The sequence below is a fragment of the Moschus berezovskii genome, chromosome 11, assembly GCF_049115385.1.
Source record: "Moschus berezovskii isolate FMDL1 chromosome 11, NW_MosBer_1.0, whole genome shotgun sequence".
Classification (NCBI taxonomy): Eukaryota; Metazoa; Chordata; class Mammalia; order Artiodactyla; family Moschidae; genus Moschus; species Moschus berezovskii.
In genome coordinates, this window is record NC_142470.1 from 38,838,478 (window position 1) to 38,855,366 (window position 16,889).

The 16,889-nt window shown below is 36.1% G+C and overlaps 1 protein-coding gene across 4 annotated transcripts in view; it reads right to left on the minus strand.

The window, feature by feature from the left end:
- The window catches only part of GMCL1 (germ cell-less 1, spermatogenesis associated), a 52,001-nt gene that overhangs the window by 20,949 nt on the left and 14,163 nt on the right, over positions 1-16,889 (minus strand). For 2 of the 4 annotated variants that reach the window (XM_055399647.2, XM_055399649.2), the window contains exons 5-9: positions 16,624-16,736; positions 15,608-15,673; positions 13,832-13,916; positions 12,254-12,344; positions 7,953-8,090 (exon numbers count right to left, since the gene is read on the minus strand). In XM_055399647.2, the coding sequence (XP_055255622.1) occupies positions 7,953-8,090; positions 12,254-12,344; positions 13,832-13,916; positions 15,608-15,673; positions 16,624-16,736 (493 nt within the window). The remainder of the gene's footprint in view (positions 1-7,952; positions 8,091-12,253; positions 12,345-13,831; positions 13,917-15,607; positions 15,674-16,623; positions 16,737-16,889) is intronic. The other 2 variants (XM_055399650.2, XM_055399651.2) reach the window with 1 other exon arrangement.

Here is a 16,889-nt window from a genome sequence, read left to right on the forward strand (position 1 = left end):
TATAAGCTATATCCCATGAAAATAATTTAAAACTTAGTTTCAACAACTTTGAATAATCTCCTTTAACACTAAAAAACATTTTTTGGGGGTTGTGTCATGGAATTTTCTAAAAGCATTTTTAACAAGTTAAAAATGTGTGTACATATTTTTGTGTCTCCTTTCTTGCCTTAATCTAAAAGTAAAAAGCCAAACTAGAAATCTTTTCAGTCACTGGTAGTTCATCCAATACCAGTCAACAGAATCACTCGTTCGAATGCAGTGCTGACAGCTGATACATAAGGAGAAATCCCTAAAAAAAACAAGACTGAAAAACATGGGATGAAAAGTGAAACAATTTCCTTTATGTAGAGCTTTTAATATGATTATATGCAGACATATCTCCAAAAGGCAGAGTTTGCCAGAATCCTTTTTGGCAGTTAGTGTTCAGTAGAGAGATTCTGGAAAAAGTGCCTTCAAGAAACTTCCACTTAGTGAAAACAAATTCAACCACTTATTTTAGACTTTATCGGACCAAAATCCAAAATGAACTCAAAACGGGCACATCAAGGTGGCACTGAAGAGCACTATAAATCAGCAGTTGCAGGTGTAACTGATAACAGTCTTAAATGCAAACACAGTACTTTTCTAATAGAAAAAGTAAGTCAGAATGAATTTATTTAGATAATTTCTCTTGTCTTATACAAAGGATATGGGGAAGGGGGTCTCCAAGAGCAAACTATTTGAAAATCTATATGTCTTAAATTTACAAAAGTTTAAAAAACAAACAGATAAGATACACCCCTAGCTTGCCTAGTATTTTATTGCTTAAATGAAAAAGTGTATATTCAGGTATTTCCTGAGAAATCTGTATGCAGGTCAAGAAGCAACAGTTAGCACTGGACATGGAAAGGAGTACATCAAGGCTGTATACTGTCACTCTGCTTATTTAACTTCTATGCAGAGTACATCATGAGGAATGCTGGGCTGGAAGAAGCAGAAGCTGCAATCAAGATTGCCGGGAGAAATATCAATAACCTCAGATATCAATAACACCACCCTTATGGCAGAAAGTGAAGAGGAACTAAAGAGCCTCTTCATGAAAGTGAAAGAGGAGAGTGAAAAAGATGGCTTAAAGCGCAACATTCAGAAAACTAAGATCATGGCATCCGGTCCCATCACTTCATGACAAATAGATGGGGAAACAATGGAAACAGTGACAGACTTTATTTTTTTGGGCTCCAAAATCACTGTAGATGGTGACTGCAGCCATGAAATTAAAAGATGCTTGGTCCTTGGAAGAAAAGCTATGACCAACTTAGATAGCATATTAAAAAGCAGAGACATTACTTTGCCAACAAAGGTCCGTCTAGTCAAAACTATGGTTTTTCCAGTAGTCATGTACGGATGTGAGAGTTGGACTATAAAGAAAGCAGAGCACCGAAGAACTGATGCTTTTGAAGTGTGGTGCTGGAGAAGAGAGTCTTGAGACTCTTGAGAGTCCCGTGGACAGAAAGGAGATCCAACCAGTCCATCCTAAAGGAAATCAGTCCTGAATGAATATTCAATCAGTCTTGAATGAATATGGAAGGACTGATGCTGAAGCTGAAACTCTAATACTTTGGCCACCGGATGTGAAGAACTGACTCATCTGAAAAGACCCTGATGCTGGGAAAGATTGAAGGCGGGAGGAGAAGGGGACGACAGAGGATGAGATAGTTGGATGGCATCACCGATGCAATGGACATGAGTTTGAGTAGGCTCTGGGAGTTGGTGATGGACAAGGAAGCCTGGCGTGCTGCAGTCCACGGGATTGCAAAGAGTCAAACACAACTGAGCAACTGAACTGAACTGATATTCAGGTGTCCACAACATACAAAAATCTACTCACAACCAGTAAAGCTTATAGCAAAAAACAGCCTATAGGTTGAACTGTTATATGAAGCACATTGTCAGAATTAGATCATGAAGGTGAAGGAAAAAGTCTACAAAATAAAAATTCCTATCTGGATAAGTAAGAATATCTTGTACAGAGCATCTAGGTATATTAGTAAAAAAATGGAGTAATTCAGCTCAAAGATCTTCATGTATAATAATCTAAAAACCTAGTTCCAAAAGATGACAACTTACTGAGTACAGTAGTTTTCAACAAAACTATAATTATATGAATTTCTGTATTATATCTTTCCATTTTAAGCAACTTATTTTCATAAAATTCATACTTTAACGATTATCATCTCTACCTTACAAAAATATTAAAAGTTTCCCCATTATACCCACAACAGTAATTCCTGACATTAAAACGTTACAAGGATACCCTAAGGGAATAAATCTATTTCACTACTTTGCTGTCAAGAGCCAAATTAAACATACTTGAAAGAATGGTGATTCAAAATTACTGCTTAAGTTTATACAATTGGATATGCAATTTTAAAGAGATTAAACATAGTGGAATTCTTTTAAGTAACCAGTAAGTTGCAGTTGGGGACTTCCCTATAGCTCAGATGGTAAAGAATCTGCCTGCAATGCAGGAGACCTGGGTTTGATCCCTGGGTCGGGAAGATCTCCTGCAGAAGGAAAGGCAACCCACTCCAGTATTCTTGCCTGCAGAATTCCATGGACAGAAGAGCCTGACAGGTCACAAAGAGTCCAACACATGCTTACTTAGGCTAAGCGACTAACACACACACAGGATGCAGTTTAAAAAAAAGTGGAGGGGGGACTTTAGAACAGGAAAGACTTGGGGCAGCATTTGAACTCTGCTTCTAACTAGCTGTGTGACAGGACAGTAATACTTCATGTATAAAATGGGAACAATTACCCTCATAATTTTAAAGATTATGTTACATAACAGACATTAAATGCATAATCTGGCATATTACTGGGACACTAAAGATTTACACATTTACTTTTTCTTCTCCCCTTTATAGTTCTTAGGTTAGGAATTAGAATATAAACTTATTTGATAGAGTAAATGCAGTATTAGGTCATATGTCAGTTAGTATGTTTTAGGACACAGTTTTAGTTCACACCAACCGAGTGCCTACTACCTATCAAGTACCTAAGAGAAAAAGATGAAAAACATATGGTCCAAGAGGGCCACAGATATATTCTGTATTAGAGTAACCTAGCAAGAGATACAGAGAAGGCAATGGCAAGCCACTCCAGTACTCTTGCCTGGAAAATCCCATGGACGGAGGAGCCTGGTAGTCTATAGTCCATGGGGTCGCTACAGGTCAGACATGACTGAGCGACTTCACTTTCACGCATTGGAGAAGGAAATGGCAACCCACTCCAGTGTTCTTGCCTGGAGAATCCCAGGGACGGGGAAGCCTGGTGGGCTGCCCGTCTATGGGGTCACACAGAGTCGGACATGACTGAAGTGACTTAGCAGCAGCAGCAGCAGCAAGAGATAATGATGCCTTAACAAGGAAGTGGTAACAGGTAAAAAAAAAAAAGTTTGAGAATTATCTAAGAAAAAAATATACAGGACATCGTGAATGGATGTGGAAGAAAAGAGTTTGAGGAGGAACAGGATGACTTCCGGGATTCTGCCATTTTTGTGAGGCTGGGCAAGTTATTAATGTTGATGGCTGATAAGCAAATATAGCAAGAAAAAAGAATGCAGGGACTAGGACTGGAGGGGAAAGATGAAGTATTCTCTTGAATAGATTAACTGAAGCAATTTATAGATGGCAAGCTATCAGTTGGATATCTAAGTATGAAACTCAGAGAAGAGGTCAGAACTGTATTCTTTTAATAAATCATAGGAATGAAGGAAATCATTTGGGGACACTATGTAGAACGAAAAGATCAATGGGCCAAGGGCACTCTTAGGTTAAGAGGTGGGCAGGGAAAGAGATGCTTACAAAAGAAAATGAATGTTCAGAGAGATAGGGAAAGAATCAGAAGAGTATAGTATTTCTAAACTAAGTTAGTACTGTACAGAATTGAAACAAAAAGCTAACAAACCATGATATAAAATGCTAGGGAAGTTAAAACATAAGATCACTAGATTTTAAAAACAGGGCAATCCTAACTTTTGCTAGAAAGTTTCAGTAAAATAGTGGGGGCAAAAGACAGATTGTAGTAGGGTGAGAAAAATCTGAAAGGTAAGACGATGGAAACAGCAACTATAGACTACTCTGAAAAAGGTGATTTTAAGGCAAAGGAATAGTTACCATGAAGGGGACTCAGGGTCCAGATGGGAGTGGGGGGATTTGTTTTTTTAATAAGAGGTTTGACCATATTTATAAGCTGAGGGAGAAGAGGAGGGGCTGAAGATACAGATTATTAAATGACAGCATAAAATTACAGGATTATGAACACAGTACGAAGTTGGCTTGAATAGGAAGGGAGCACCTCAACCCTGGGACAGAACAGGAAGAAGAGGTGAGTAAGACTAGAAATCTGAATAAATCTTTGCCTGATTACCTTGAATTTATATAAAAAACAATAGAGTTCCCATGGGCTTCCCCTCATAACTCAGTCAGTAAAGAATCTGCCTGCAATGCAGGAGACACAGGTTCGATTCTTGGGTCGGCAAGATCCCCTGGAGAAGGAAGTGGCAACCCACTCCAGTATTCTTGCCTGGAGAATCCCATGGACAGAGGAGCCTGGCAGGTTATAGTCTACAGTATCGCAAAAGTCAGACACGACTTAGCGGCTAAACCACCACCACCCACTGAGAGTGAGGTGACTGGAGAGGAAGTTTGAACAGAGGGGCAGAGGTTTGATAAACAACTGCTGAAGCAAATTTAAAAAAGTGACCAAGTAAAAGTGATACAAGGAGTCGCAAGATCCAAGCTTAGCAATGAAATATGAGTTTGCAGCAGCACCAATATAAAAGTTATAGAATGTTCTGGAGCAGTACTCAGCACAAAGTAGAGGGTATTAGAACAAAGAAGGTTTAGTTTTAGAATTTTGCAAAGTAGGATAGAAAGTTGAAGGCAACTGTGAGAGAGAGCGGTTCAAATGACCTAACATGAAATCCAGGTCTGAAAGGAAGGAAAAAGCAGGAGGCTTGAAAGACTGGCAGAAAATGGAGTTTAAAATGGACTGGAAATCAAATAACAGTGTAGGAGGAATGAGACTATGAACCATCTAGAAGGTTATTTATAGCCTGCAAACTACTGGATTTCTGATGCTGAGAAATTTTGGGTTACAGAAAGATTCAAATGTAGCAAGTGCTTAATGATCAGCAGATAAATGTTACAGGAGTTAAGGTCACATTACTCGGAGGCTAGTAAACGTAATGATAATATGGACACACTACATTACCAAAGAAGGATGGAGAAGCAGACAGAAATCAAGTGTCCAGGTCTTAAATGAATGTGAAAGAAAGACTGGGGGTCAGAAGAGAAAGAAGAGAGTATGAGCTGGATCACATGCAACAAGGATTTAGAAAGAGTACTGACATGGCTGGGCTGATGACTATCTGGCCTCGTAATCCTTTATTAGCAGGATGTGTTGAGAGAAAGTCCTCCACAGAGGGAAAATATTCTCTTCCGAGAGAGCTAAATAAAATGGAAGGACTATAGGAGAGGACATAAAGAGAAAGGTCTGGGAGAGATGGTAGCAAGATAGGTCAGAGGTATCAACGGGGAGGGAAGCATGACAATGAGAGTATAGAACAAAACAGATTTGATGACCTCACCTAAGGTAAGTCTAATTCATGAGAGCTGGACCACAAAAAAGGCTGAGCACCAAAGAACTGATGCTTTTGAATTGTGGCACTGGAAAAGACTCCTGAGAGACCCTTAGACTCCAAGGAGATCAAACCAGTCAGTCCTAAAGGAAATCAACTCTGAATACTCATTAGAAGGACTGATGCTGAAGCTGCAATACTTTGGCCACCTGATGCAAGGAGTCTACTCACTGGAAGATCCTGATGCTGGGAAAGATTGAAGGCAAAAGGAGAAGGGGGTGGCAGAGGATGAGATGGTTAGATAGCATCACCAACTCAATGCACATGAATTTGAATAAACTCCAGGAGATGGTGAAGGACAGAGAATCCTGGAGTGCTGCAGTCCATGTTGTCAGAAAGAGTCACACACAACTGAACGACTGAACACAACAAATCTAATTCTATGAAATAATGGAATGCTACTGCACTCAACACAGTTAAATCCTAAAATACTACAATGTTTCTACACAAAGTCTGGATTTAATTTGGAATTAACAGGTGGCTCAGACGGTAAAGCGTCTGCCTACAGTGTGGGAGACCTGGGTTCAATCCCTGGGTCAGGAAGATCTCCTGGAGAAGGAAATGGCAACACACTCCAGTATTCTTGCCTAGAAAATCCCAAGGACGGAGGAGCCTGGCAGGCTATAGTCAGTCTGTGGGGTTGCAAAGAGTCGGACACAACTGAGCAACTTCACTTTCTATTAAAATTTAATTTTTTTTCTCTTTTAATCTCCATTTGAATTTAATTCTGACCTAAAGATGATAAAAAATGTATATATTAAAATTCCCCAGATTACTGAACATATAACTCTGAATAATGTTAATACATTTGGCACTATTTCTGAAAAATGATCATCAAATTTTAGCTAAGTAATTGAAACTATTTTCACTTATTTCAAATCTAGGATACATTCCTATTGTGAGCATATACCAATGTATCTTGAAGATGTGAGCTACTTTTTGCCCTCTCACAAACAGCATGGGATTTAATTTTACTTATACCTTGCTTTTGAAATGATAATTTATTCGGATATACAGGAAAAACTATTTGTTCATTTATATTTTAAAGTGAAAAAAAGTGCCCTCTATTTTAAGTCAGAAAAAATCATGGATGGAATCTGGTCAGAAACTTGGGATCTAAATTCTTTTCAATTTTATATTAAAGCAAAATATTTCAGACTAGAAATATTTATGCCCATCTTACATTCCAAAAATATAAAGCTTATCCCCTTGCATCATAGACACACCTAAATTAAACTACTTTAGAACAGACTTTATTTTTTAAACTCTTCAAAAATTCATTAGAGAGCGCCTTAGAAGAAGTATGATTAGAGTGGGAGTATGTAATAAGCCCTGGCATCTAACGTCACACACTGATAGTGTCTGGTGTATAATATATACTAAAACTATTATAAAGCTGCTGTACTAAAGGGGAACATGATCTTCAAATGAAATGGTGACTGAGCAAACAAATCTCAGACCCACAACCCACACAGATATAATACGAATGAATTATACAAAATTAACAAAAAAGCAGTCTATAAACCTGCCTAGAGTGATTTTATTAAAAAATGCATTACTTTAACCACCAGAAATGTTAACTCTCCGTTTGTTTTCCATTGAATACCTTTATAAATAAATGTACAGATTTCAATACCAATTTAAATCTATAAACACAATTATGTTAAAAACTAAGGTGTCAAAAAATTATAATTTTCAGACAAATCTATACAAATTTGTAAGTAAATCTTCAAATGCTACTTTCTATTTCTTAAATGTGAATATAGTACTAAATTTAATTCTACACAAGCACTAAACACTTAACTTAGAAGATTAAAACAGTAATTGTTTCACAAGTTTTAAATTATAACTAGCAAAGATATTATGTTGCTTTGACATAAAGTTTAAGACTAGGATACGAAAAAGAAAACAGAAAACAGCAAATTTAAGGAGTATTAATAGAAAAAGAAGTTGACCTTTAAATAACACTTCGAAAGTCAAAGTCTAGTCCAAAATAGTGTATTGGTTAAGCAAATTAAAGAACACCCCCATTATAGAATACTATACAGCCACTTAAATGTTCTGAAGGGTATTTAAAGATATGGGAAGATACTCATAATATATAATGTGAACACAGAAAATTATCTACATGTATGATTCTGCTTGGTATTAAAATCCTTACTGGAATTAAGGATAACTTCTATTTTCTTCATTACTATTTTCTATGATATATATTACTATTACAATGAGAAACATTTTACTTAAAATCACAATTTTATCATGTTCTTACCTGAAGGTACTAGGGAATCTTGTTCAATAATTCTTGCAGAGGCCAAATCACTGATAATATACTGTAACCTTAAATGTCTGAATACTGACACAAATGGTTTTCCTTGCTCAGTTTCAAGGAAGGCCATACCTTCAAAATCTACAAAACAAATAAAACCAAACAAAAAAGCTTAAACTACATAGCTATTCTTTTCAAAATTTATTAATTTATCTATTCAAACTTGGGGAGATTTAGAAAAAAGCCCCAGGAAATTAACTTTGGTCCTAATTAGACCCTTGGGCTGGGACTTCAACTGATGCCTTTCTGGGGATTGGAGCTTACAGCACATAGCCCAGCAAGGTGGGAAAGGAAGGCTTGAGAATGGTGGTTGAGGGTAGGAGATCTTTCCAGAATCCCTTTTCCCAGGACTGAACACTTCAGCCCAAATGCCTCACTCAAGGGTCTTCACAAGACACAAGAGGACCTGGAACATTTCTTGGCATCTTTTCTAATTTACACTTTAGTTACAAGCGATGAACATTACTTAAAACCTTAATTTTGTACTATAATACAAAATAAGATACAAAAACACTGTAGCTGTGAATCTGCAACACAAGGGTAGTATTTATTGCTAAAATTATTCAGAGTTATGAATTTTTTCTTCTAGGGAGAATTTAAGTTTATTTCCAAAAATACTCTCAGCTGCATTCCAATATGCTCTCATGAGTGGGAAGGTCTGCTGCTATCAAGCATGGACCTGCACATAATCCTTAGCCTGTTTTCTGTTACAAGATATACCCACAGCAGTGGACTCAGCCTTGTTGTCATTAAGGATAGGAAATAAAAGAATAAATCCTTAAGTATAACTATGCAGCAAATTTTCTAAATTTCTATTGTTCTCTTGGTCCTGACGCATATATGTCTGAAAAGACAAATAATTAAGATAACCTAAGAGGAATATTGGGCTTCTCCTGGGCTTTCCTGGTGGCTCAGATGATAAAGAATTTGCCTGCAATGAGGGAGACCCGGGCTCAATCCCTGGGTGAAGATCCCCTGGAGAAGCAAATGGTAACACACTACAGTATTCTTGCCTGGAGAATCCCATGGACAGGGGAGCCTGGTGGGCTACAGTACATGGCGTTGCAAGAGTCGGACGTGACTGAGTGACTAAACAACAACAAAGAGGAATATACTAAAATATAGTGGGTAAGGGGACTACAAGTGATCTTTTCGGTCTTATTTTCTGGGTATTTGTCACTTTTATAGTTTAAAAACTGTTTGAAATAAACTTCTGAAGTCCTCTTTGAAAAACAAGGGCATCAGACATACATTCTTCCTTATGCAGTAAATGTTTCCCTGAAAAGTTATCTTAAACTGTATACTTTTATACTACTGAGGCTGGGACAGAAAGCCTAGAATGGGAAAACCAGAAGGCAGAGGGGACCACAGTTTCCTATTCTAGTTTCTGCCACTTAGGCTACAAAGTAATTTCTCTCTTGATGGACTGTTGCAGTTAATCCAACTGGAGCTCAAAGGAGCATAAATTTATGTCAAAATTTACCTAACATCTACTGTTTCTATGCAGCCGCTTGTCTTTTTAGCTTCTCTACCTTATTTATCTTTTCCAGCTTTTACTTCTGTTTTTTAACTTAAAATTTTTTCCTCTACTTTTTTCCTTTACAATTTCTTAAATCCCTCTGTAACTTCCATAAAGTATAACTTGAGAGAGAAATTTAGTCTTTTATTCTTGAAGCAAATCAAGTTAGATTTTATTGCTGTGGTCATTTACACATTTTTGGTTCATGAGCTTCAAGGAAAAATAATTAGCTATTAAATCTCACAACATAATTCTAGAAAATTTATTTAAATAAGACTAAAAGAGCACACTGAATTTTAATATAAGTGCCTCTATTCAGGTGATGGAATTCCAGTTGAGCTATTTCAAATCTTGAAAGATGATGCTGTGAAAGTGCTGCACTCAATATGCCAGCAAATTTGGAAAACTCAGCAGTGGCCACAGGAATGCAAAAGGTCAGTCTTCATTCCAATCCCAAAGAAAGGCAATGCCAAAGAATGCTCAAACTACCGCACAATTGCACTCATCTCACACGCTAGTAAAATTATGCTCAAAATCCTCCAAGCCAGGCTTCAGCAATATGTGAACCATGAACTCCCAGATGTTCAAGCAGGTTTTAGAAAAGGCAGAGGCACCAGACATCAAATTGCCAACATCCGCTGGATCATGGAGAAAGCAAGAGAGTTCCAGAAAAATATCTATTTCTGCTTCATTGACTATGCCAAAGCCTTTGACTGTGTGGATCACAGTAAACTGTGGAAAATTCTGAAAGAGATGGGAATACCAGACCACCTGACCTGCCTCTTGAGAAACTTGTATGCAGGTCAGGAAGCAACAGTCAGAACTGTACATGGAACAACAGACTGGTTCCAAATAGGAAAAGGAGTACGTCAAGGCTGTATATTGTCACCTTGCTTATTTAACTTACATGCAGAGAACATCATGAGGACCGCTGGGCTGGAAGAAGCACAAGCTGGAATCAAGATTGCTGGGAGAAATATCAATAACCTCAGATATGCAGATGACACTACCCTTATGGCAGAAAGTGAAGAGGAACTCAAAAGCCTCTTGATGAAAGTGAAAGAGGAGAGTGAAAAGGTTGGCTTGAAGCTCAACATTCAGAAAACAAAGATCATGGCATCTGGTCCCATCACTTCATGGGAAATAGATGGAAAAACAGTGGAAACAGTGTCAGACTTTATTTTTTTGGGCTCCAAAATCACTGCGGATGCTGATTGCAGCCATGAAATTAAAAGACGCTTACTCCTTGGAAGGAAAGTTATGACCAACCTTGATAGTATATTAAAAAGCAGAGACATTACTTTGCCAACCAAGGTCTGTCTAGTCAAGGCTATGGTTTTTCCCGTGGTCATGTATGGATGTGAGTTGGACTGTGAAGAAAGCTGATCGCCGAAGAATTGATGCTTTTGAACTGTGGTGTTGGAGAAGACTCTTGAGAGTCCCTTGGACTGCAAGGAGATCCAACCAGTCCATTCTAAAGGAGATCAATCCTGGGTGTTCATTGGAAGGACTGATGCTAAAGCTGAAACTGCAATACTTTGGCCACCTCATGCGACGAGTTGACTCACTGGAAAAGACTCTGATGCTGGGAGGGATTGGGGGCGGGAGGAGACGCGTCGACAGAGAATGAGATGGCTGGATGGCATCACCGACTCTGTGGACATGAGTTTGAGTGAACTCCGGGAGTTGGTGATGGACAGGGAGGCCTGGCATGCTGTGATTCATGGGGTCGCGGAGAGTCGGACACGACTGAGTGACTGAACTGAACTGAACTGATTCATCAATACACCTTTAAAAAAGTTAAAAAACAATCTAAACTGAAAGATAAATGCAACACATATTTGTGACAAAGAATTGGTTATCAAGAATACATAAAAAATGCCCACAAATCAGTAAGAAAAGACAATTACAATACTAAAATAGGAAAAAGACCTGAACAGACATTTCACAAAAGAAGAAACATATGCTGATAAACACACAAAGAGCAGTTCAATTTCTTTAGTTTTCAAGGAAATGAAAATCAATACCACAGTATGAAATAGTTCAATAAGAACAAAAACAGGATGATACGTTGTCCAGGAGTAAGTTGAATCTGGCTTGTACTGGCTCACAGGAGCTGAAGGCATGCGTTTCTTTCCAACTCCACATTCAGTAGTATCATGTTAGCCTGAAATTAGTCATGCTAAGAAAACTTGTTATCATTAAAATTAAAAAATGCTACAAATAAGTGATTATTTTTTCAGAAAGCCAGCTTACCAGCACATCACTATGTTATGCATTCATGTTAAGACATGTGTAGAATGCCATAACATTATTTTTCAAAAGCAAGGGAAAAATAAACACAAAACTAAAGACGACAGTGGTTGGGGAAAGCTGAGTGACACAACAGGAAAGAAGCACATGAAAAGACTGAATTATTAATGTTCTAGTACTTGATTATTTCACTGAGGTTCAATACATTATTTTTTTTTTAAAGAAAAAGGTAGCTATGCATAGGTAAAAAATGATAGTGAACTAAGAAAATCATGAACTAAGGACTGTGATTTTTATCCACTTTTTTGCTCCTGATGGCCATTAAATTTTTTTCGGTATAAGTAAGGGATTGAGTTAGATCATTGCCAAGGTCCTCTTCAGCTCTAAAATTCTCTATTTATCAATAAATCAGGGTTTAATTTTAATTAAATTTCAATTAAAAAAAAGTTCTGAATAACAATTTTAGTCACACCTTTTTTCCTCTTAGAAAACCAGACATCTGTTTCAGTCAAAAGCTGTTTTAAAGATCCATTCCAAGAAGGCACAAGTTGAAGGAACATCCACTAGATTAAAAAAAATAAGAAAAAAAAAAAAACCCGTAAAACTTCATCATTTTGAGTTCACATTTTCATACTGCTTTCTTAAAACACAGTATCTAAAAAATTTAATATCCATTTTGTAAGCAACTGAAAGAAGTACAGCTATTACATGATATGCTCACGATAAGCCTTAAATTCACACTGGTATTAATCGTGGTCCAAAGACAAAAACTAGATGAGCATATAGGAATAAGCTAATGCTTGAAAAACATTTATGGTTTCACTATAGTTTTAGTATTAAAAAGGTAAATGTTCCACATGTGTGTGTGTACGCACATACATATAAAATATTCTATATTATATTAGAGTGTAGATACAATACATATATATACAATATATAAAATATACTAATTTATTTTACTCAATTAACAATTAAGTTTCACTACATACTATGTGAGATTATAAAAGAAATTAAATATAAATATGGGAAAAAGGAGTTTCTCATTGTCGAACTGCTGTTGAGACAGTATGCACAGTAATGAAGAACATGAATTTTTAAATCCTGGCCCTGTCAATTAATAGAGAAGGAAATTACCTAATTTCTCTGGGCTTTAATTTCTTCATTTGTAAGATAAGCATGATAATATGTCAACCTCACAGGACATTATAATTAATGTGTAATGCCTGGCACATAGTAAGCATTCATCAATACTTATGAGAAAAAATGAATGCTACCAGTGGCTCAGAGAGAAATGGGCTGTCTACCTTCCTTTATTGACAGGTTACCACATTTACTAAACTTCCTCGAGGAAAAATAGTAATAGAATCTCACCCAGGTGACTCATTCCCAGGTTTCATGACCACGTTAATGTAAACTTGGTGCTAAGGACAAAAGGCTAACAACAAAATCAAGCAGTGGGAAAAGCAACAGACTAGAACTCACAGACCTGGGTTCTGTCTAACATCTGCCATGTAGTAACTGTAAGAATTCTAAGTGTTACCATCTACAGAACAAAAGTAATAGCCCATTTGTCTCTTCAGAGTTGTGAAGACAAAAGTATACAAAAATGTTGAAACCTTACAAAAGGATGAAGTGAGACATATGCCTGAAGTACAAAAGACTTTTAAAAGAATATCAACATTCTCTAGAAAAATGTGTGAAAAATTCATCATAAAGTTATTAATTCAACTAAAGCTCAAATCTGAAAACATTTCTGAAAAGCACATAAAATATTTAACATTTCTGATCATGTAAATAACATGTTAATTATTGGGAAAAAAAACCTTGGAAGAAACAGAAATGTATTCCTAGATGAGAAAAGTATAAAGAATGTAATTAAAATTAATCATGATACCAATTCCCTAAGTCTAAAGACTTAGCATTCTGGCATATTTCCTTTTCTTGCTTGTATAATCACTCTCTCACCACTGGACACTAGCTATTTTCAGTTTTTCATTATTATAAGCAATGCTGAGTGGATATCTTTATGCATATCACATTATGGAAATACCTTTTTAAGAGCTGTGTATACATCCATCTCCACTTGCATCACAAACAAGTTAGATGAACCAATGAGTTGTTTCATGACATTTATACTAGAAAAGATAAAACAGAAGCAGTGAGCCTCTCTTTATACAAAAGTTAAAGACCCTGGTGGAACTGAAAACTTTTTTAAAAGCTTTTTTTATCAAAAGAAAACACAGAATTAAAAAACTACATCAGTCTTTTTGCCCCAGACAAAGAATCTTAGACAAAAACAATCTATTTGAATGTAAGGATACTTATAATTCAGACTGTATGCTGCAAAAGGTTTTTTCTTACACTGCTGAGAAAACAAAGAGCTTGCTCTGCTGATTAATCAAGGTAAAGCAAAGTCCTAATAAGATAAGTTTTAGCATGCTCTGATAAAGTGGCAGCCTTCCCTTTCTTTTGTCTTTCCTTTTCATTCAATTAAAAAAAATTCTGTCAAAATTCACTGAAGAAGATATTTTTTCAAAGTAAACTTTTACCTCTAGGCTTAAGAGAATTGCTTAGTCATAAACCAAGTTTTTATTCTATTAAGGGAGTAATATCAAGAAATATGTATTAGTGTAAATTTAGAATGGCAATGATATTACTAGCTCTTTTCTTTTTTCCCTTTCCCCCCACTACCCTCAACAAGCCAGAAGAGCATCTGAATTTTTAAGATGACCACTATGATTTATTTTCCTTTTGAAAAAAGCTCAGTGAGAATTATAGAATAGATAAAGCATTTCTAATGACTCTGTTTATGCCTTGACATCATTAGGTGATGATTTTCTGGTAGAATACAATATTTCTCAAATCTTTCTATCAAAGTACCTCTTAAGGGCAGATGAAAGGAAAGGACCCAGGAATCTAGAAGGCTAGCCATAAAAATAACATTTCTATTAATTTTTGTATTTATAAGCCCTAAGAAACTTGAATTCTATTCCACAATGTATTTAAACATAAAAATGTTTACTTCTCTCCTACTCCTCCCTACCCTTCTCCCCTCAAAAAGTCAGCAAAATTGACAAAACAGTAAGCCACTGAATGTTAAGCCTTTGGTTTTGGACATTTCTATCAGAATGCTATACACTCCCAGGGACATTTGTACCCCTGTTTCAGAAGCACCATTGTCAAGGTACTGCAATCCTGAAAGTGATTATAGAGTTTCTGACCTTTAAAAGTTCATTCCCACTCTGAATTTCTCAGACCCATAGCAGATATGTTAGCTCCATTATTACAAATAAGTTCAGAGAGAGCAGAGACCATGAAATAATCACCTCTGCCTCCTTCAAAGCCCTTAACAGAGTACCTTTACACATAGTGGTCACTCAGAAATTACTTGAAGGGAGGAAGGAAGAACAAGCAAACTAAATCAAAAGACCACCTTAATTGTGAATTTAATTTCATCAGTTTTAGTAACAAGTTTAAGACAATTTTCTCAAATGTAATTTCTGGATAATAAGAGAAGGTGGTTTTTAAAATAAATGTTTAGATTCTCAAAGAGTCCAGCAAAAGTGAGGTAACCCTGGAGACTTTCTATAGTTTTATAGCAGCAATGAATTTTTCTTTTAAAATTGATTAAAACAGTAGACATAATATGCACTGTATAAAAAAAAATGCATTGTATCATTTACAACAAAGAAAAGAAACTTAGATACATTTCATTAAGCTCATTTTTTCATAATATATTTTTGTTTTATAAAAAAATGTCTTGCATACTTTAACAAATGAAGAACAGTATTTTGGATAGTTATGAAGCTATTTAAAATTAAAATACCTGAGTTCTTTAAAAAGTTCAACATTCTGGTGAGTCATCAAATTGTTTAGAAGCCATTCAAGGCACCTGAAATTAAAACATGGAATTATTTTATTGTACATTATATATTTATGATTTATTAAGTAGGACATACAGTTAAAGTAAAAACAGAATATTAATCTTGCAAGGACATGCTCAAATATTTTAACAACTAGAAATTTAGTACTGTTTTTGTCAGCAGTTAGTAAGGGAATATTCCCTTAATATTAATAAGAGCCTTTCTAATTGAGAAAACTTCATTTTCAAGTTTGTGTTAAATAGTTTATGAAGGGCCTTACATACTTCTGTTACCTTCTTTATAATTTGAAAATGGGTACTGCAATTCTCAAGACTTAAAAACACTGCCAGTAGTTGCACTGATATACAGTCAGCCCTCGGTATCCGCGGGTTCTCTATCCGTGGATTCAACCAACCGAGAATTGAAAATATTGGAGAAAAAAATAATAACTTCAGAATGTTCCAGAAAGCAAAACTTAAATTTGTCGCAAGACAGCAACTATTTACATAGCATTTACACTGGATTTATAACTATTTACATACCCTTTACACTGGTATTATAAGTAATTCAGAGATAATTCACAGTATACAGAAGGATGGTTATTTGAAAATACTACACCATTAAATTAGGGAGGTGAGCAACCGCAGATTCTAGTATCCACTCAGGTCCTGGAACTAATCCCCTGCGGATAGTGAGGGACGACTGTAATGGCTATTATGCCTACTGCTTTAAAACATTTAATAGAAATGTACTGTAAAGAGGGACCAGAGTTTTTACAAGCATGTATAACCCACCCACAGTCACAGAGACCACACTTTTGAGGAATTTACTAATTAGTCCAAATATAAAAAGGAACTTTTTATAACGAATTCTATTGTTTTTTTTCCTCTCTTTTTAACAGCTATACATTCTCTTAAGAAACCAAAGCAGTCAAATTCCCAAAAGTGGAATGAGAGAGAAAACAAGTAAGGTAACTCACTTTTTCTTTACAGAATCTAATCCATAGGTCCCTGCTGATGTGTAATAGCCACACACAGTTTTCACATTAATTGTCTCCTTCATTGTCTCACCACACTGTTGTATTAAACCATCCTGTAAATATAAATAAGCACTGGAAAGGCCCATTTCATATGGGAAAAATTAGCTCTGAATATGTGCTTTCACATATTAAAAAGGAAAAAAAAAAAAGGAAGAAAGAAAGAAAAGAAAGAAAACCATTAAGTGCAGCAAGCCTAAGTCTTTTTT